The 23,013-nt window shown below is 37.2% G+C and overlaps 1 protein-coding gene across 1 annotated transcript in view; it reads right to left on the bottom strand.

Annotated features, from left to right (window-relative positions):
* PHLPP1 (PH domain and leucine rich repeat protein phosphatase 1) overlaps window positions 1-23,013 on the bottom strand; it is a 292,324-nt gene that overhangs the window by 38,559 nt on the left and 230,752 nt on the right. Inside the window, exons 10-12 of the mRNA XM_007486860.3 lie at window positions 20,776-20,931; window positions 5,089-5,289; window positions 1,069-1,231 (exon numbers count right to left, since the gene is read on the bottom strand). Coding sequence (XP_007486922.2) covers window positions 1,069-1,231; window positions 5,089-5,289; window positions 20,776-20,931 — 520 coding nt within the window. The remainder of the gene's footprint in view (window positions 1-1,068; window positions 1,232-5,088; window positions 5,290-20,775; window positions 20,932-23,013) is intronic.

Here is a 23,013-nt window from a genome sequence, read left to right on the forward strand (position 1 = left end):
AACTTTGTAAGGCTAGAAAATCTTCATATATCCTCTGCACTGGATCTTCCTCATGCTGATTAAAAAGGTTTTTTTGCTGTTACTGGACAATTAAGGCAACCCCTATTATCTTGAAGTTCCTATAGTACAAGCTTCTAAACCAGGAATTTTAGCATAGATAAGTTAAAAAGGGAATAAGAGTAAATTCCATAGCTGCAAGGGACAATAGAGATTATTATCTAGGACAATTGTCCTATTTTAAAGATGAAGAAGGAAAATGAATTCCCCTGATGTGAGGTATTTTGCTTAAGGTCACCTGGAGCTGGGAATCAAAGCCAGCTCTCTGAAGTCTCCATCTCTCTTAAAATCTCTCTGGGGCAGCTAGGTGACACAGGGGATAGAGAGTGGAACCTGGAGTCAGGAAGAATCCTCTTTCTGAATTAAAAACTGGCATCAGACATTTACTAGTTATGTGACCCTGGGCAAGTCACTTAACCCTATTTACCTCAGTTTCCTCAGCTGTCAAATGAGCCAGAGAAGAAAATGGTAAATGACAAAGAATTCAACATGAGTGAAATGAGTAAACAACAACAAAAGTTTCTGTCACTTCTCTTCCTCTATATGCTCTCAATTCCTCTGTGACTGAGGGTCTCCCTTAGAACAGTATACACTTTTAGCTTTTCAAAGTACTTTCAGATCTACCACTGTACTTGATTTTTATAACAAATTTAAGAGTATCTCATTCAATTCAATTTAGTAAACCTTTATTAAGAGCCTCCTGTGTTCCATGCACTATGCTCTCAGAAGTCATATATAATCTCAGTTTGCAAATGGAGAAATTGAGGCACCTGGTTCTATAATTTGCCCAACACCATAAAGCTAGTTAACAGAAGAGCTAAAGATCAGTTCATCCAGTTTTTAATCCAGTGCTCATTCCATTTTACCTACATCCATAGAGAGAAATAAATACAGTTATTCTTCATTCAAAGTAAATCAAAGAAGCAAAATTTCAAATACATATAATGGATGAAGAAACAAATTCATTTTTCTTAACTTGAAATCCATCATTTAAGAGACCAGAAGACATACCTTGATTTCTGTTAGCTGCATGACTTCAGGAAAGACCTCAATACAATTTGAGTGAGCAATTACAGTGTGCATCCGCCGGCAGTTCATGATGGTAGTTGGAATGGCTTTCAGTTTGTTCCCACTGATATCTATTTCCTCTAGCTCCTCTAGTTTGGCCATTTTACTACAGTAAAAATGAAAATCATGGGGATGGGGGAGAGAAATAATATAACCATTATAATGTAATTTCTCTAAAAAGTAACATATTACTAATGAGAATAAAAAAGGAATTAGACTAATTTATTGCTTTTTTAAGAGCCATTTAAAATGGAGTGAATTATGAAATAATAAAACTAAAGAATTTATTTCCTCTATAAGTTTTCCCTTGCCATCACTAATGTTTTTTAAAACATATTTCTATTTTACATATTTCTATTTAATTATAATAACTAGTATTAATATAGTGCTTTAATGTTTGCAAAGTGCTTTTAATATGTCTATTAAAGATCAGCCTAGAAATTTCTCTCTGTCTCTGTCTGTGTGTGTCTCTCTCCTCCCCCACGCATAAAACATATTTGTTTCAGGGTTGAACTTTGACTTGTAGGAAAATCCCTAGTCAGTGGATCAAACCAACATTAGCTCAACCTCATTATTTGAGAGAATCCAACTGAAAGTGTGATTTTAGCTGTGTCATGTAGGAGAAGAAATGGGGAATAAGCGAAAAGGGAAAGGAAGGGAATAAGCATTTTCCGAAGTACCTACTGCATGCCTGGTACTATGCTAAGTGCTTTACAAATTTCTTGCTCCTCAAAGCTTCCTTTTGAAATGGATTTCTGCAAAACTGATGGGAATGCAGATTAGAGATCATTTTTAAAGTCAGAAGAACTCAGAGGTTATTAAATTAAATTCCTTTGGGGGACAGCGAGGTGGCTCAGTGAATTGAGAGCCAGACCCTGAGACAGGAAGTCCTGGGTTCAAAGCTGGTCTCAGACACTTCTTAGCTGTGTGACCCTAGGCAAGTCATTTAAGTCCCATTTGCCTAGCCCTTATCACTCTCTTTCCTTAGAACCAATATATAGTCTCTAAGACAGAAGGTAAGGGTTTAAAAAAAATTCAATTCCTTCATTTTATAGATGAGGTTACTGAGGCACAGAATGAGATTCAGCAACATGCCAAAGGTTAGTAAGGTCTGGAAATTGGATATGGAACATCCAGGGAGAGTCTCTCTGCTGCACAGCTGAGGCAGAGCCTTCAAATTATCTTCAAGAGACAGTCTATTCTTTTTCACAAAAATGGATACATGTTCAGTGTCTCCAGCCTGAACAACTGAGAAGTTTATTCCTCATGTCTGTTTCATTCCTTCGGAGAGAATTCCATGCTCTTTACTAGGACTCTATGCCCTCACAGGGTCACACCCAGAGCATTGCCCAGGAATGTGGGGAAACGCAATGTGCCCATTATTATAGAGAAGGAAATTCCCTGTACCCATCCAGGTTGCAGTCTGCGAGCATTGCCCAGAGGGTTAAGGAATTTGCTCAGGCAAACAGTCACAATGCATTAGCAGCAGGAGTTGAACTGAGGAGTCCTGACTTCAAGGCCAGTCCTCTAGTTGCCATTCCAGGTCCTCCCAATAGTTAGATTATTTATGTTAACTAATTTAAAGTTGTTGCTTATTCATATTTATTTGATTTTATTATAACATGCCAAGTGATTAAAAGAGTCACCAGGAAAAATTTCTGTCATCTTGCTGCCACCATATAGCTCTCTCTTCCTCTCCAAATAAAGTTATTTGACTATTTCTGCAAGACAGCATACAATTAGTCATCTAACATTTCTCATAGAGAATTTCACAGCTCTAATCTGCATAGGGACTCAGGTTCATATAACACTAATCCAGATCTTTTTCAGTGAATGAAGTCCCCCCCCCCCCCCCCCCATACCAGGACATCTTAATGGGTATATGTGCCAGACGTAAGGGCTGGGAAATCCTACTACACTCTGGATTACAATACTCAGAGTATATGGGATTCAAAAAAAGGGTGACAAAAGCTAAAGGAATTGGGCTGTTTGATCAAAGGTCTTAAAAGAGCCAGGGTAACTAGATGACCCAGTAGATAAAAAGCCAGTTTTGGAGTTGAGGACCTGAGTTCAAATCTGGCCTCAGATACTTCTTTTAGCTATATAACCCTGGACAAGTCACTTAAAGCCTGGGATGTAAAGGGTTTAAAAAAGTATATAAAGTATGTGTGTATGTGTATAGACATACAAATACATATGTATAGTTTGTAAAAGTGTTCTTTTTAAACTATGAAAGATGAATGATAAAACAAGAGGAAATGGGCTAAAAGCATAAGAAATATCAGTAGAACTCAAAGGATTCCTTCCCAGTTAGGGTAATTAAGATATCAGTCATGTGCAGAGTTTCTCCTCTAGGCCTCTTTGTGGTCGGTATGACACTCAAGATGAGTTCTTAAAGGACATAAAAGAACTTAGAAGCCTCTGGGTTTGGCTCCAACAGGTGATTTTGCGCCTGCCCTCTGGGGACCAGTCTAAGTACATTCAGAGAAGCTCATCCCCGAGGGCTGGCCACCAGGACAAGGCATTTTTCAAGAAGAGCAACTTGTGAGGCCTTAGTTGTGGAGGTGCTTCAATCAGTACTGAGGGAGAGAAAAGAAAACCAAGACTGAGGAACCTACAGATTCTTGAAGAACTGAATGGGTTAAGTCTCCAACACCAGAGATCTTTACCCAGACAACAGATGCCAGTTTGTTCTGAATGGCCGAGAAATTCATTAGTGTGAGGGCAGAGGGATGGACTAGATGATGCTCTGATCTTTTCATGTACCTTATTCCATGACTGTATGATTTTATGGCTTTAACTTAAGATAAGTGAGGAAACTGAGGTAGAAATGTGAAAAAAATGTCATGGTCATTAATACTAATGATTGGAAATATGAAAAATGATTATATCAGTATATACAACTTTTCAAACATCATCAGGCTTAGAATGGATAGAGAACCTTCAAAGGTTACAGAACAGCTACGATTTTAATTTTGGTGCAATTTAAATGCTGCAATTAAATATAGCACAATATGTTAAGACCCAAAGGATGTTTCTTTGATATGTGGGTGTGTACAAGGTCCAAACTTGTTTAATGAGTATATACTAAAACATCTATACAGGATTCAGTATGTGTACATACTTAAAACTAAAGAAAATGTTAATACAATTCTGCTATATTTAAATGCAGGAGAATCACAGATATCAAACCTGTAGTTCTGCTAATAATAACAAATTATTTGAATTGTGACAAATAAGATCATTTCAATGAATGAATTAGACACCATAGAATGTCTCTGTGAATAAATATAGAAGTAGACACTGTTTGGCAGCCTTATGTCCCTGATGGATGGTCTCATTCTCAGAAAAGGGTTAATATAAGGGGCAGCTGGGTAGCTCAGTGGATTGAGAGCCAGGCCAAAAGACTGGAGGCCCTAGGTTCAAATCTGGCCTCAGACACTTTCTAGCTATGTGACCCTGGGCAAGTCACTGCCTAGCCCTTACTGCTCTTTTACCTTAGAACACACAGTATTTGTTCCAAGGAAGAAAGTAAGGGTTTAAAAAAAAAAAAGGATTAATAACTGGAAAGATGTTAATGTATTCAGCTGATAAAAAAATAAACAAAAGCTGAATATGATTGGATGAAGAAATATATCCCTTGATGTTATTGTTTGTTTGTTTTGTGGGCAGTTCCAGATGTGCTTTTTTCATCCATGTGGGAAATGTCTGTTAACAGAAGTCCCTCCTCAAGATTCCAATGTGTTAGGAGCCAGATCCTCTGACCAGGCCTTTTGGAGAAGCACTACCTCATGACTTGCATAAAGGAAAGGAAAAGGAGTTAAATCAAACTTAAGTGATTGGAGGAGGGAAATATAGTTTTTCTTTAAATATACATCTTTGGTTTCTCTCATCCCTCTTCTGTGGGATAGACCATTTTTTTGAAAGTGTAATTAAAGGAGCAATTTGAAGTGTTTTTCCTACCTTGCTGGAAAGCTCTGAAGCCGATTATAGGCCATATGTAGAATCTTCAAGTGAGGGTGTCCTATTAACAAGGGCACACATTTGTCAGTGAGGTGGTTGTTAGTCAAGTACAGCTCCTGCAAGATGCTGCTTGTCTCTTCTGAAAGTGTGGCTGGAGGAATAGTTTCCAGCTTGTTGGCAGATGCATTTAGGAACCTCAAGCTACAAAAACAGAACACAGAAATATCTGTGTTAATCAGTAGAACATATCACCTTTCAGAGTAGTTGGGCAATCTCACCCAAGCAAAAGAAGGGGCTAAATTGTAGGATTTCTAAAGTCTCTTACTACTAACATTTTTTGGTTATGAGACTGAAGTAATGCAAACTTTCAAGTAACCATCATTTTCTCAGAGGAAAAAGTCCCAGATGGGAAGATAGGAACACTCAGAGAAAGAATTGAGGTATACTTCAAAAACTTCTCTCTGATGATTTCAAATCAAAGAAAAAACTTTTTAAAACTTTTATAAATATTTCCATGTGTTATAGTCATATAAGTGTTTATCATGTGAGTCTTCATTCATTCATCTGCAGCCCTGAGTTCCAGCTCTGATATGAGCTGTGTGACCCAGAGCCAGTCATTCATCTCACTTGAATCTCAGTTTCTACACCTGCAAAACCAGGATATTTCTATTTAAGTTTTCTGTCACTGGTTTCTTAGAAGCGAAGCTCTTTGTAAACCCTGAAATGCTCCCCAAATACAGGTTACTGCTACTGTGGCTGCTCCTTCTTCCCCCTCACTGACAAAGCCTTGTGCCTGTACCTAAGGTATATACTGCTTTAAAAAATATAAACCAATAAATTTAAATGTTGCAAGAATCTGTTAAAAAATATTACCTTAGGTTGATAAGCACAGGTATTTAGAAACTCCTACCTTTTCCCTTATTTTCAAATAATTATTTTTATAAATGTTCCATTCAAGAAGTAAGACTAAGGAAAGACAAACAATAAGATTTTTTTTAGCCTTAAAGGTTCAGCTTCACGGGAAAACAACCTTATCTTATCTTGTGAGTTTTAAGGATATTGACATGAAAGGTAATGTTTTCTATGTTGTGTTTTCTCAATTATTAGCAATAATAAATGTTTCATTTATGAAACATGTTTGTTAGTAGAGATTCTATTCTCACAGGCTATAGAAACTACCAGATGAAATAAATTTTAATTTAAATTGAAGGCTGCTTATTTTAAATATAGGGTTCTTTTTTTTGGGGGGGGGCACGGAGATAATAAAGAGTAGGTATTAGATCATCCTAAAACAAAAGAATCAGGAATATGACAACTCTGTTGTTCACTCATAATCATATGACTCTGTAACCTCTACTCATAGCATATTTTCACTAAAATATTCTAATAATTAGGGAAAATACATCAGCTTTAACATTTCTTGGCTATCATTGTTTCTAGATAGACTGAAGAAAAAAAAAAGGCCAAATTAAGGTTCTTAATACCCCTTCCTAGAATACTATAGTTTGTCAAAATAAATATGTCAAACACATAAGCAATTGCAAAATAATGGATCTGGAACAAACCTCACTTTGGTCAACTAATAAAAAAGGAGATATTTACAAGCAGATGTAAGATTACTATCAGGCAAGGTAGGCAGTAGCCTAATGCAAAATACACACTAGGAATATATACATTGAAGGAGATTTTTAAAATTACTTTTTGTAAATGTATTATATATATTTAATGCCAAAGAATTGCACTCTTCATGGCAATAATTTTGTGCTAAGTTTATAGTAAAGGCTCAAAGCCCCTAATGGGCAGCAACATACAAGAAAGTACTTTTTGAAATGACATGTGAAATTTTCAGATTTTGCCCAGGGTTCCATTTTAGGGTCCCAGTTCCAAAGCAAAGTCTGAGTCTATATTGTGGAGTAGAATACACAGCTACTTTACATAAAGTTCAAAATCAAAGACTCTGAGATCCTAATAGGGTCAGAGTCATTGAAAAGGGAGAGTATAAAGCAGTAGAGACATTCTTCTGATGCTCACAAGAATCTAAGAAAAGAAGGGAAGAAAAGTCAGGATCCATGGGAATTTCATCAGAAAGTCCTTGTTTTCCACAAATTTGAAATGGTTAAGTGCCAAAGCCTTGCAAAGAAAAGGACTGGATGAGGCAGAAGCCTACTTTCTTTAGGCTTCACTTCTGACCCCAAATAGCTGGTTTGATGGAATGGGAAATATTCTTACAAGGATTAATATATATGGATTATCTGTCTAGTTTCCTGAACCTAAGTCTCCCCTCTCTTCCAAAATTAACTTTAAATTTCTTTTACTGGTGTCTCCAAGGAGCTTTGGCATTCTTCCACCATGTCTTATATGGAAGAAGGGAGGAAAATCCCTTTTGGGAAGAGAGAGTAAAGGATGTCAATGAGTAATGTAAGTGAGAAGGAAAAGGGTGTTTATTTATGCCATCTGTATATTCTAAGTAAAATGAAGGCTTCAGATTAAGGGGGTAAAATCAACAATGCACTAATTTAATTATTCACATATTATTTATAGCACTATAGGATTGAGAATGAGAAGGGACCTCAGGAGCCATTTATTCCAACCCCACAAAGAGGGGCTGAGGTCCCACCAGGGAAAGTGGATTTGCTCTAGGCCCTGTACAACACAAGCAGTAAAATGGGGACTATAAGATTTGAATCCAAGTCCCCCACCTCTAAATACGTGCTCTTTCAACTATTTCACAACCACATTGTAGCCCTTCCAAACAATTCCCACTAGTGAAAAATTTATTCAGATGACATAAGGGGAAAAAAAATAAGGAAGCTTGAAAAGACCACGTGGACAATAAAAAAACATAGGAAATTATTATAGTAGTGTGCTGTGCTGGAGGAAACAAACCTGCATTGATACAAATTCTAAAATTGGCATAAAATAGAAATGACATTACTTTTCATACCCCTTTTTTCTAAATAATATACACAAATGATTATTTTTAGCTCCTAGGCAACCACTGAACTTAAGCAAATGCCAAATAAAAATTAAGAATCTAAAACTGAGAACTAAATTAAGAAACCTTTATCTTTTTCTCTTTAAAGTACTCTGAAATATCATGGGACTAGACTGCTTGGGTAGATGAGGGAATCTATAAGGCAATCACTTTAAAATAAAATTTATTAGGATTTATGCAGTCATATGCAAACAGGATTATTTAAGGCAGCTAAATAGAACAAAATGAATAGAGCAATAGCTCTTTTGTCAGAAAGAATGGAGTTCAAACCTGGCTTCAGACACTTATTAGCTCTGTGATTCCAGATAAGTCACTTGACCTGTGTTTGCCTTAGCTTCCTCAATGGTAAAATGAGGATAATAATAGCATCTATCTCCCCGAAGGGTTTTGAGAGAATCTAATGAGATAATATCTGTAAAGCATTTTTCACACAGTGGCTGATACAGAATAGATTCTTTAAAAAAACAAACCTTACTTTCTGTCTTAGATTGGCGGTTAAGTGACTTGTCCTGGGTCACATAGCTAGGAAATGTACAAAGTTAAATTTGAAACCAGGACCCTCTCCCCCCCCCTCCCATCTCCAGGCCTGGCTCTTACCTAGCTGTCCCCCAGAGTAAGTGCTTAATAAATGCTTACTCCCTTTCCCTCTCTCATTTAAAAAAAAAACAAAACAGATAAACTAAAGGATATTTGGAAAACAATGCAAATACTTACAAAAAGATGTCTCCCTAGTGTACTACTAAAAAGATTGACAAATATTTCACGGCTTCTGGATGAAAAATCCATACTTATTTTGAAAAGATTCATAGTCCTATCATGCTAATCCTTGCTCTCTACAATTATGTAACTATGTATTCTCTTTATGAAAAATGAAGGGACGAGGGAACCCACACTCAAGCCTCCAGGAAGTGAAACTAGGTTAGCTAGCTTTTGGTCAGCCAATTCCAGAGAACTCCATTTGAACTGAATAAGTTTGTCCTTAATCACTGCTCTTGTTAATACTCAAAGGAGCATACCATTGGCCTGAAAGACAGCAGTGATTACAATGTTTTTTAAAACCCCAATATCATCCATCCCCTTGGAAGCACAAAATGATGCTACCCACCCACCCCTGACCCCCCTGTTCATCTTTTGGCAGGAGAGAAAATAAGTAGATTTAATGGTCTAGGTATCATATTATCATATAACTTAGTTTTCTGGAATAAACAAGTCATTTTTACTTTGAACTCTTTCCCTCATGGAAAAGAAAGTACAATTCTGTTAAAACTTCATCTAAACCCCTAATTTATGCAGGCTTCCTCTTTCCCCAAGTCCCCCCAAATAAGTCTGTCAACTTTCTTTGAAGCAGATTGTGGACTCAGCTCATTATGAAGTAATATCCATAATTCCAAGTCCTCCCTCCCAATGGTTACTGGAAATAGTATATTTTTTTATTATTCTTAAAAATTTTTTTTATTTAATTGATTAATTTATAGCATTTTTCCAGGATTACAAAAATCATGTACTTTCCCTCCTCTCCCATATCCAATACACAATTCCACTGGGTTTAACATGTGTCTTTGGTCAAGACCTATTGGAAATAGTATTTTTAAATTGCTTCATGTGCCAAGAGTTGTGTCCCAATTACATCAGTCTACCCATTTTTGCTAAAATTAGGTATAATGCCTCAAAGCCAACTTGTAAACTAATCTAAAAGGGAAAAGCAGTCACATTCTTGTACAGCAGTGCTTAAAAAAGGTTAAAACTGAAATGGTGACTATTGACTTTGAAAACCCAGAGTATCTAGGCTATAGACACATACAGAATGTCAAGTTGATTAATCAAGATCAAACTGATGTCCATAAGGTTATAAAAAAGGAAAGATATTTAATTGAGGTTAATACTATTTTTTCACAGGCTTTATATCATCTTCATAAATCATTTACTGAAAGCATACCAAGATCTCTAGAAATTCTGAAATCAGTGTAAGAGGTTCTTACTAGCACAGAGGTCTATGTAATGTTCTTTCCCCACCAACCCCACCCCATTATTATTTGTGTGTTTACAGCTCTTTTTTTCTGAAGGAAATTTTTACAGACCTCTAAAGCCTCAGATTGAGCTGGTATATTACTTTTATACTCTTGAGATGAATGTGTACCACAAATAGAGTTAAATAACTTCATAAATTGCATGATACTCAACTCCAAAAAATCTGTTTAGCAAAAAGTGTGACATTTCTTACACTGAACACACACACACAGATATAGCTCCTGCCCTGAAGCGTTTGGAAAATAGCCAGCAACAACAGCAAGGAGACAAATCCATTTCCTGCTTTCTGAGTTGCTGTATTCTTCTTCTTTGGCACATTCTGTTCATCTGTTCTGGCTCATCGAGATTTTCCTTAAGTAGTTTACCACTCTTGCTCACTTTAAAATCTCAGGGCTAAATCTTGTCCTTTATTTTCCTAATATTACAGCCTTGACTTCCTTTCCCACCACCAAGAATGGGTAGGATATAAAGCAACAGATTTCCATTGAACATTTTACTAAAATGACCTATAAACATCAGGGTTATCAAACATTCCACATAGCTGGGAATGTCTTCAATTTCAGTGTCTTGTTCTGTTTCCATGATGGTCCTATAGTTTGACTCTGATAAACTATTTTTATACCATGTCCAGGTAAGGGAGCATGTAGTTTAAAAATCTAAATCTCAGAATGGGAAACCCTTCAAATTCATTTAACTTGTAACAAACATTAATTCAGTTACTACCATGCTCAAGACACTGCTAAGACATAACGATGAAAAACAAGGAGCTCTCCCCTGAAGGAGCCTCCATTCTCTTGGGAATATAATAAGGGGGAAGGGGTAGGGTAGAGAAGGAAGAGCTGCTTCCTACACATGGCAGGGAAATCTGAGGAAGGTGAGAATGCTTTCCACTGAAGGTATGGCAGAGGGACAGAGGAGGTATCTGAATTGAATCCTGAAGGAAGATTACAGGAAGATTCTTAAAGAGAGCAATAAGAAGTGAGAGATAAGAGGAGAGAAGCAGGGGGAGTCAAGAGAAAAGAGGTTTCAAAATTAGTCAAGAGCTTATAAGAACTTAATGTGCACATAGTATTCATTTGGAATGAGGCTTCAAATAAAGGTTAGAGCCAGTAACAGAGGGACTTAAGTGACCAGGCTAATTTAATATTTTTACCTTAGAGGCATTAGTATGTCATGGTTTTGTGGAAAGAGGGCTGGCTTTGGAGTCATAAGAGTTGAGTTGGAATCCCAGGTTAGAGAATAACTATCTGTGTCACCATGGACAAGTCAATTGAATTTCTCTGGGTTTGAGTTTCCTCATCAGTAAAATAGGGGCCTGGACTAAATAGTCTACAAGGTCCTTTCCATCTCCAAATCACTTAAGTTGCAGTGATGCAGGTTTCAGTTTCAGGGGAAAATGTCCTAATAATTAGAGCTGCCAAAAAGTGCCCTGGGCTGCCTCTGGAGGTTAAAACTCTCCCTTACCAGAGGTTTAAGCAGCTGATGGATCACTACTTGATGAATCTGAAGAAGGCATTTCCAGGTGTGGATTAGACACAGTGACCTCTGAATTACCTTCTAATTCCAAGATTTTATGATGCTAAGAAACAGAAAGGTGGTCTCTTTGCTAAATACATTGGCAGCTGTGGCAGTACTACTGTATGCTTGGAGATATATTTTCAATTATAATAAAAATACTTCCTTCATGTCAATGTAACTTATTTTAGTCCTAGATCATAACTTGGGTAACTGATTTAGTCTACTGTCTTTTTATTTCAATAAATATATGAACTATTTTCTTTATACCCACTAAAATATCTTCATGTCTTCTCATACTCAATAAGGCAGTTAGATAGCACAGTGGATAGAATAGTGAAGATCGGAGTTTGAATCCTGAGCCATATACTTGTTCAGTAGTTTTTCAGCTATGCCTGACTCTCCATGACCCCATTTAGGGTTTTCTTGGCAAAGATTCTGGAGTGGTTTGTCATTTTCTTCTCCAGCTCATTTGATAGATGAGGAAATGGAGGGAAAGAGGGTTAGGTGATTTGCCTAGTGTCACATGGCTGGTAAGTGTCTGAAGTCAGATTTGAACTCAGGAAGATTAGTCTTCCACTGTGCTACCTAGCTGCCCTGCATATACTTACTAAATAGATGTATGACCCTGGACTGTCACTTAACCTCTCATTCTGAGTTTCCTCATCTGTAAGATGGGGATATTAATAAGGTTGTCATGAAGATGAAAAGAAATAATACATTTAACAAACCTTAAATTGCTACATGAAGTTAACTCTAATTATTTCATCTGATCCCCCTCATGTCAGTTGTTAACCTAATTTATTTTATTAAGAAGCTACTATGTGCTATGCACTATGCTGAGTAAAAGCTGATACAAAGAAAGGCAAAAACAGGTCCTTTCTTCAAGAGGCTCATTCTCATGTATTTCTATAAATCATCCTTAGAGAATTTATCCAATACGTTGGAGGTCTTTCTGTTTCCTTCATTATTTTATGGATAGCAGACAACATGCAGACTATCCTGTGATCCACTCTTGAGTGCATAACCAGCCCTGCTCCCTTTCTAGTTAAATATGCCCTTTTTGATGTCTTTTATGCTACAAAGACAGAAGGGGTGGGGGGAGGGGCATGTTTCAAATTTGTTCATATGTAAAGCAAATATTTTGGCATTCAGGATTTCTTAACCTGGGATCTGTGAAATTTTTTTTAAACAGTTTTGATAAGTATATTTAAATGTAAATCAGTTTTTAAGTCCTATTCATTTTATTTAATCATTAAAAACCAATATTCTGAGAAGGGGTCTATAGGTTTTACCAGGCCACCCAGGGAAAACACAAAACACAAAAGATGTTAAGAACACTTACAACAGAAGTTCTCTAAGATCCTTTCTAGCTCTAAAATCCTATCCTTTTCCAGCGATGATTCTATGAATTTTTTTCAAAATAAAACTAAATTAGTGGCCAGGACACTGTTGAGCACAAAAATCTTCAAATCTGTTTTCTCTCAAATGAAACAATTCAATTGGCCTTCCCTAAAGAGCCTGGTGAGCAAGTCCAAGATAATTTACTCTGATATCTGGAAGTTTTAGGAATTGAACTTCAGCTCAGAAATGAACAGATTAAGAGAATTTCAGCATGAAAGACTCGAAAAATTAAATTTGACCTGTACCTCAACAAGTATCACCTCTACCATATATTAACAAAGTGTATTATGGTTTTGCTTAAAGACCTCAAAGTGAGGGGGATCTCTACTTCTCAAGGAAGCCCATCCTCTTTTGGACAATTCTAACTTCTAGAACGTTTTTTCTTTATATTGTATAGAAATTTGCTTCTTTGTATACTTCCATCCCAGTATTTCTAGTTCTGTTTTCTGGGGTCAGTCAGAACAAGTCAGATCATTCTTCCGGGGAAGAGTACTTCAAAAATTTGGAGACAGTTGGCACTAGCTACATTTGTTGCTGTCACTTTTTAGTCACATCCAACTCTTTGTAACCCCACTGGGGGTTTTCTTGGCAAAAATACCGGAGTGGCTTGCCATTTCCTTCTCTGGCTGATTTGATAGATGAGAAAACTGAGGCAAACTAGATTAAGTGACTTGCCCAGGTTCACACACTTAGTGAGTGTCTGAGACCAGATTTTAATTCAAAAATATAAGCCTTTCTGACTCCAGGCCCAATATTCCATCCACTGTGCTACCTAACTGCCCTTGTAACCACAAATGTCACCTAAACTCTTAAAGTTGGCTTCCTCATCTATAAATAAAAGTTTGTACAATCTGATATCTAAAATTCCTTCCAGCTATAAATTTATGACCCTATGTTCTCCCTAAATCTTCTTTTCTCCAGGCTAAACATTCCTCAGTTCCTATATTAATTATTTATACAAATGCTGTGCTTCTCAAATTTGTAGATGGCCCCAAATTGGAAGGAATTACTTAATCTGTGAGTATGGTACTAGAAAAAGAGCAATGACTACTTATGCCTACTTGCATAATCTTAGGCAAATCACAACCTTCCTAGGCCTGTTTCCTCAGCTGTAAAATGAGTGGGTTCTATGAGATGGTTTCTGAGGTGCCTTGCAGCTCTCTCCATCTATGATCCTATTATTCCCAAAGATCTCAAAAGCCACATTTAATAAAATGACAAGAGAGCAAAGCATAGCACATTACATCTGAGTTTTAAAAAAAATCAATTTCACAGTTCAAGTAGGGGAAAATGTAGCTAAACAATAATAGGAAGAAATGGAGGATTCAGTGGCCTAGGAGCTCATCAGGAATATGCAGTGAGTGCCTCATTCACAAATCCCCTCAGCTGCCAAATCTTGACCTTTCTTCCTTTATATCCTTTCTTTTCTCTGCTTCCACACCCTCACACAGCCACAGTCCTAATTCAGGCACTCATCATCTTTCTGTGCTCTCCCCCCTACAGTCCATCCTTCATAAGTCTGCCAACTGGATTACTCTAAAGTTCAGCTCTGACCAAGGCATTCCCTTATTCAGTGAACTACACTGTCTCCCTATCTTCGTGATAAAATATAAAAAAATTCCTTTGCAATTACAACCTATTTCTCTAATCTTATTATCTATCACTCCCCTCCATGAACACCATGGCCTAGTCAAACGGTCTCTCTTACTGTTCCTTACACACTGATTTTCTACATGGGTCATTCCCATGGCTAAAATATACTCTCTCCTCATCTCTGACTCTTAAGATTCTCTAGTTTCCTTTAAGGTTCAATTAAAGTGCCATCTTCTATAGGAAGTCATTCCTAAAGGCTCCAGCTGGAAGTGCCTCCCCCTCCCCACCCCCCAATCACTTTGTTCCTCTACTGCCAGCACAGTGCTTTGTATAAAGCATGCATTCAGTGAATGGTTTTTCCTCCAGTCATTCATTTTTCTAATTTGAATAGATCTATATATGTATATGCTGCCTCCTCCAGCTAGACTATAAGCTTCTTAAGGGGGTAGGACTGTTTGCATTCCTGTTTTTATATTCCCAGTGCCTAGCACAGTTCCTGGAACATAGGAGGTTCTTAATAAGTGTTTCTTGATTGAACTCAGCAAGTGGTCAAATAGGATCCCCATTTTTAAAGTGTGAAAGGAAATTCTTGGTTGTCTTTGTCTATTCTGAGTTTGCACTTGTGAAAAGGGAATGCTTTATTCTCTTTGCCTAGTTGGAGTTGACACTTTGAAATAACAATAACTTAAGTACCCTTACTTAGTACCTCACTAGATTGAAGACAGGATTAACTTTCTTTTGTCTACTTTTAAATTAACCAACAAAAGTGAATACACCCATAGTTAACCCTAAAGTAAGGGAAGTCCACAAACTCTTACTCCTAGGAGGAGAGTTAACACCTTTAGAGGTGAGAAGCCAGTAAGCTACTTGGAAGAGTTCCACCCTTTTTTCTAACTCAGTCAGAAATTTTTAAATTCTTTTAAGAATTCACACACTCAGAAAGGTGTGAATCCAGAGGTGTGAATCCTAGGAGGCGAGTTGCTACCTTGGGAGGATGAGAAATATGACAATTTTGGAAAATGTGATTGGCCCCTGTGAAGAGGGGCAGGAATAGGAAACCATATAAAAGCCACAAAAGCCTTTGGCTGGCAGTCTGGTGAAGTTGAGTCTTGTGGAGAGTGTCTCCTGGAGATAGTGTTCGAGGGAACCTCATTGGAGACTGCAGTGTGGATCCTGACTTCAACTTAAGACTCTGACTCCTGGACTATTTCATTGAGTGAGTTGAAAAGGGCTGACTCCTTTCCTAGTCCTAAGAGACTAGCTTCTGTCTTGGAGGAAGCCATGTGACTATTCACTACCGACCCTCCAGGTTGAGGATTAGTATAGGTATTTTCTCTAATCTCTTTCACATTTCTCTACTTTATTGCTTCCCCTCTATTTTGGTAAATAAACTGTGTCCAACCATTAAATTTAACCTATACTAAAGACATTAATCATGGTCCCTTATTGCCAAAGCACCCTAAGAATACTTAAATACAAAATCAAGAATGGTCTCTACTCCAGGGCCAAAATATCAAAGAGGTGTCTGGAGGAACTGCCCTACTTGGGGATACCATGGCCCCAGGAGGAAGTCTTCTGTCTTTCTTGTAATTACTTACAGAGAGGTAAAAGACATACTATGTAGCAGTCTGAAGATTCAGTTGTGTTTGGCAGTAATCAAGTGTTTCCGCAACAGCAGTCTACTAGTAGTCTCTCGGTAACCGAGGATGACTATTGTCTTTGTGTGTTTTTTGTGCACAAAGACACTTGTGCATGAAAATTTAAGTGGAAAAGTCAATGCACAGAGACAGACAGTCCCACTCTCTCGGCGTTGGAAGCCTGGGTCCAGTGGCACGAAAAGTCGTCACAACTGGAGACTTCCTCAGCTTCATTGGATGGCCATGTTGTCTTTTGTGCTCCAACACGCCCTAAGCACTCCACAGTGCTTTGCTGCGTCGCCCTCTCAGCCGTTGAACCTTCTTGTTGGTTTCTTCCGCCTGTTCCGCCAAAACAGTCTTCACATGCTGGGTGAGCAAAGCCTTAGTTCACCAGGGGTCTACGACCCAATGGCTACCCTCACAAGGTTTAGCCAGCCTGTCGAAGCCCTTGCTTCCGCAACAGCAGTATATACCCCATATCTCCAAACTGATACTTAAGACATGCTTCTTATATTAAGTGAGTGGTCTAGAGCAGGAAGAAAATCAGGCAGTTGTTTTCTCATGTTCCTGTGACTTCTGTCACTGACTGACTTCTTCTCAATCAGCACCAGTCTATTCAACAATGCTGATAAATTATTCCAATGCAAAGAAAGGGGTAAACAGAGGATTCCCTTCCTACATTTTTATACATCCCTTAAGTACAAAACCTTATAAACAACTGCCTTGTTGCATTTTAAAATATATTATTTCCCCAGAAATGCCTTTAAATCTTATCTTTGCAGTGAGAGGAGAAAACCGGATTTTTATATATCTATATATCCACATCCCATTTCTATATATCTATGTACCTTTAAATTCTATCCTTGTAGTAAGGGAATAAAAATACTCATATCAATATAGATACATAGTTTCTCCCAGAAATGTCAAATGCATTAATCCTATCTTTGTGTTGAAGAGATTAAAAATAGTATATTATGTTTATGTCTATATAGATGCATAAATCTATTATATAGATTAACATGCAACTATATTAGAGAAAGATGATATAATATAAATTAATATATAAACTATATAGACTTTAAATATATAAATGAACTATTACTATATAGATTAATATATATTAATATGTTTATATATAAGATTAAAATCTGTTTTTAATTTTCTTTCCAGGAGGATAAGATTTAAAAGCATTTCTGGAGAAATGATATATCTATGAATCTAAATCTCTATAGATAAAAATATAATAGTCTATATTCTCCCATTCCTTCCTCCTCACTTTAAATTGTTCATTTTTTTGTTTGATCAATCAACCTATCCTCCTAAATTGAATTTACTTCTCTGGAAAAAAGGGTTCAGCCATCAAATGAAAGCTAAGATGCAGAGCAGACAGGAGACCAGTCACTTTGCAGAATGCAGGTGTGGAGCAGAAGGTCGGCAGTGCCCCTGGTGGTGCCTCACACACTCTAGTGACCCTTAGGAATTATCTACTTTCCCAGCAGCATCTGCTGGTAAAAACTGAACTGATTAACTGAAAGCCCCTCTGGTCTCACATTCTGCCAAGAAAATCCTCACTGTCAAGTGAATGGGAGATGGGGAAGAGAGAGATCCATGCCAATATCATCCAGATTGGACTATTTTCTAGTTCAACCAATAGAACTAAATCCTATCCTGATCAAAAGATAAAAACTCACAGCCAAATCCCCAGCAACATATGGTCCATCACACTTCATGTATCTGTCTCTATAGTTTCAGAGCTGGTAACTGAAATGCAAGTTAAAATAAAACAGCACTCAAAGCTAAATAAGGTCAACAAAGTCATAAGCCAAATGACCTACAGGAGAAACAGCGTGAATACTTTAAACCTAGATTCATATTTAGGAGAGAACAATTATCATTAAAAGTCAAGAAGATAGGCAGCTTGGCTGTCTACCTGGATATATAAGTCAGCCACTTTTTTGCTTTCTAGGCAAAGCAGAATTATTCAATGGATGCCACCTAAAAGTCCTAACACTTTGGAAAATCAAGTAATTAAAATGATAACGATCACACTCAGACCTAGTACAGCAGGGAAAGCTATGAGATTAAGAAAAAAGCCCAATAGCAGACAATGTTTAGTGAAAGTCCCTTTGGAAACCATCCTGGTTTTAAATTTCAAGTTCCATCAACAGAATAACTCAAGGGGCTGCTCTTGAATTCCTGATGTATCAGCTGCAGAAACTCTGGCCTTTTGGGGGAAACTTGGCTATTCTGAGGTCTGAATTCAAAAAAGACTAGATGCTGCACAAGCAATTGTTTTGTTCAGGATAAGCAGAAGGAAAGGTTCCCTCCCATGGCAGGGGGGTGAGGGGAGATGGATGGAAACCCTGGGGACACTGAGATGGGCAAGATTTAAAGAGAGCGTATTTGTGCTTGTGTAAATATGTGTGTATATTTGAGTGTATGTGTGCATGAGTGTGTGTACATGGGCATGCTGCAGTGAGGTAAAAAAGAATGGGATGGGCAAAGGTAAGAAAGTAGGAAAGGCAGCTCATGTTAAAGGAACAATGGAAGCTCATTCTCTGGTTGTAATATACAGCACGTGATGGGAGTGATGGGAGACAGGGCAAAATGGGATGGCATCAGATGGATGTCATAAATGCTGAACTATAAAGCATCCTAAGCTTTACTTTGGGGGGAAATTTGAAGTTCTTTATTGATAGTTTTGGGGCTTGTAAGCTGAAAGTAGGTGACAAATTAACTCTTTCAGGCCATCTATAAGTTGTACAATTTACTATAACAGGACAAGAAATGTTAGATCTGTGAACAGAATGTTAACAATTAAGTTTGCTCTTATGTTCCCCAGGCACAAAGGTTCAAAACTGTAAGAGTCCTCTATAGGTCTGGGAAGTGAAGAAGAAGGAAGAATCAATTCATCCAGAACTCTCGTTCCCCTCCCCTTCCCATTCCCACCACAACATCTTAATTCAGGCCCTTATCAGTTTTTGGCTGGACTCAACGTTGACCTTAATCCTTCTAGCTTTTTGCCTTTCCATTGTAGCATTCACACTGCTGCCTGGAGATTACATCAATTCTATGCTCAGAAACCTTCAGTGGCTCCCCACTACCTGTGGAAAGAAGTATGAAGTCCTTGCCCTGGCATGTGAGGTCCTCTATAATTTGCCTACAGCCTACCTTTTTCCAGCTTTTCCTTAACCCTGTCCTTCTTTGCTGTAATAAAATCCGACTGTTCACCATTTTCCCATGTTGTCCTGTCCTCTTGTCCATATGCTTTTTCTTCATGCCATCACTACACTCCTAGAATTATCTGTATGTGTTCACATTTCAATCCATCCTTTCCTTTAAGAAGCAACTCACATACCACCTCTTTCATTTAACATCCTCTGATCTCCTCAGCTCTAAGTGAAGTTTCTCTCAAATATCCCTGTTACGACTCTACTTGGACCTTTCCTTTATATTTACACTATAACTTCTATGATGGCTTTCTGTATATGTGTCTTATCCCCTTACAAGAGAGTAAACTCTTTGAAGTAAGAGATAGAATTGGTTTAACCTCACATGCATCACATATACAGATGATACACAGCAAATGTCTGCTGAATTCTATCATTCATATTGGGGGCAAGTATAGCTTTGGAAGTTCTAAGTCTGTTCTTTTTATTCTACATAGAAAGTTGCTCCACAAACAGAAAAAAAAGTCATAAAAACCTAGAAATGTTTAAATAAGAAAAAAGAATCAGAAAGTCTTTAAATTCTCTATAAATGGGAAATAATTTTTTTCTTTTCTCCTAAAAGAAAACAACATATATAAATTGAGGCAAATGCTTCAATACAGAGAGCTAGGAATGGGCAAAATATTCAAGCATTCCTCTAAATTTACATGTCACCAAAAGTCACGAAATGTGTCATTACAGGAAGAGTCACACTGTAATTAAGCTAAGATAGTAGCGCCTTGGACTACAAATTTCTACTCAAAAAAAAAAAAAAGCAGCACATTTCTAATCTTTGGTTTATATCTTGTCCCCACAGGTATCTGTACACAGTTTAACACTGTTCTTCTCTAAAAGTCATTCAAAATTTTTAAGTTACACACATATAGGTTATGTTGCCTGTTTCTAGCAAAACTATGTTTGTGCTGTATTTTTGAGAAGGTAGCAAAATGTAGTCCTTGGAGGAGAAGAAGCAGGGGAAAATAATATAAAGAAAAAGAACAAATATACTAGCAACTGTCCACAAAACACAGTATAAAACCAAAAGTCAAGTCAGGAGTTCCCACAAAACCAAATGAGGTAACAAACTCCTGAAAAGCAAAACTCTGGGCAACCATATCTGGTTTCTATCCTGAAAAATGTCTAGTGAGTCCAACGACCATACAAAAGACAAAATGTTAGTGCTGGTCTCCAAACCATTCCCCCAACAAGACCCCTCCCTACCTTAACACTCCCTCATCCCCATCACCCCCTCCATCCAAAAAAAGATCTTAATAAAAGCAACATCGGCTGTTACTGATGTGCTTACCTGTCAGCCTTCATCAGGAGATTAGGTGGTAGCTCAACAAGCTGATTGTGCTGAACATCCAGGACCTCCACCTGGGTTCTTTCTAGTCTTTCTGGGAGCCTGGTTAGCTGGTTATGCCCTACCAGCAGTTTACGAAGACTACTATTATAAAACAGGCTGCAAAATATAACAGAATTAACTTAGGAAGGAAGGGATTGAGAAGCAGTTAAGAAATAAAACATAACCACAATACATCTCCCTAACCCCAACCTCCCCAAAGCTACATGGATCAAAATGATCTGAGCAACTGAAAAGTCTGTTTTAGCATGGTAAGCATTTCATCTCTACATTTTTCCTTTCCTTTAAAGTAAATAACTCAAGCATCTTTAAAGAAATAAAAGGTGATAAACTCAAATATCTACAATAAAGTTTTAATCAAAACATGAAGATAAGTTTATCAGTAACTTATTTGAAGATGCATTTTTTTCAATGTAATTATGGTATACACACTGGTAAGTATATCTATTTTTCTCTTAAAAAAAGAAATGAAAAAAGTGGGAAAGGAAGGAGAAAATAAAAGCTGAATGATGAGGTCACAAAATGGAAAAGTAGATAAAGTGTTCATCTTAAGTTTTCAAGACATAAAATCAGCCTCAAATTGATTCTCATTTCCTTCATAGAAAGAATGGTCTCCCTTTGAATTTAATAACTTGTATATATGTAATATTGCTTTAGTAGAATGAAAGCTCCCTAAGGAGAGAAATTAGTTAGTTTTTTGTCTACATCTTAGTTTCTCACATCATGCTTTGCATATTGTAGGAATCTCACTAATCTTTAAGGAATTAAAAGTCAATCATACTACTCTGTTGTGTCTACTTTAGGGCTTATCACAGAAATAAAGTACAAATAGTTTTGACTAGCTATTAATTTTTAAAAATTCTAAACTCTTACATTCTGTTTTAGAATTAACTGATACTAAGTATCAGTTCCAAGGCAGAGGAGTAGTAAGGGCTAGGATTTTTGTTTAGGTAGAGGTTTGTACCAAGTAACTTCTGAAGTCCCTTCTGATCCTGAGATTCTTTCCCCATCCTTCTCACCCACCCCGTGCCCTCACAATGCTTGCCTTCTATCTTAGAATCAATACTAAATATCAGTTCCAAGGCAGAAGAGCAGAAAGAGCTAAGCAATTAGGCCTAAGTGACTTGACCAGGGTCACACAGCTAGGAAGTGTCTGAGACCAGTTTTGAAACCAGGATCTCCTGTCTCCTGTCCTGGCTATCTATCCAATATGCTACCTGGCTGCCCCTCTAAGGTTCTCTTCAATGCCTTTTGCCTTTTTTCCTACTTAGTAAACTATGTTTACTATTGTCCTATTGTCCCATAATAGTATTATATACGAGAGCTTACTAGACCAATGTCACTAAAGCATGCATTACTTAGTTATGACACAGAACACACAGAAGGCACTTGGCTATCATAAGGATTGGCAAAGTGACCTTACCTTTTATCAGTATTAGATTGAAATTACTTTCTGGCTCCTGGTCAGATCAACTATGCATGAATATTCCACTATCCTAAACCCTTTAACAGAAAAGGTGGTTTTCTTTCCCATCAATATTCCCAACAATTATCTTTAAGGACAATCGCCTAATATAAAAGCTGCTGGGAAAACCAGATTATACATCCCCTCAATGGTGTTTTCATGGAAGGATCTGGCTCTACCATTGCTAAATGAACTATCATGATATTATGCATTTCCTCAGGCTTAAAGACTAGTAGACAAGAGTAGAAAGGGATTCACTGTACTTTGAATTATTAACTACCTAGCTTAATATCCCCAAGATATTTTAGTGCACATTTTGACAAATTGAAAATAAAGAATATGTCTGGTATTTGTTTGCTTTTTTTGGTGGATATTGGAAATCAAAAGGTCTTTTAATAAATCCATCAAGTCATTCCTTTATAGATTAGCAAATAAAAGAAAATTGAGGACAGTAAGAGGGAAAGAGAAGAGAAAAAGAAGAGAAGGAAAGGTCTCTCAACAAAATAAGATTCTTCTTGTTGGTGTCAGGTTTAACAAACTAAAAATTTGTGAAAAGTTCTTTTAAAGAACTATTTGAAAGTAATGGGTGAGGCTATCATGTTTCAGACAAATGGTGCATTCCAAAAAGACTGAGATCCTATAGGTGGCCCCATCAGGTGGCTTGACATGTCTTTGAACATTCCTTTAGGCTTATGAAATAAATAAAAAAATTTCCA

The sequence above is a fragment of the Monodelphis domestica genome, chromosome 3 (genome assembly GCF_027887165.1).
Source record: "Monodelphis domestica isolate mMonDom1 chromosome 3, mMonDom1.pri, whole genome shotgun sequence".
NCBI lineage: Eukaryota > Metazoa > Chordata > Mammalia > Didelphimorphia > Didelphidae > Monodelphis > Monodelphis domestica.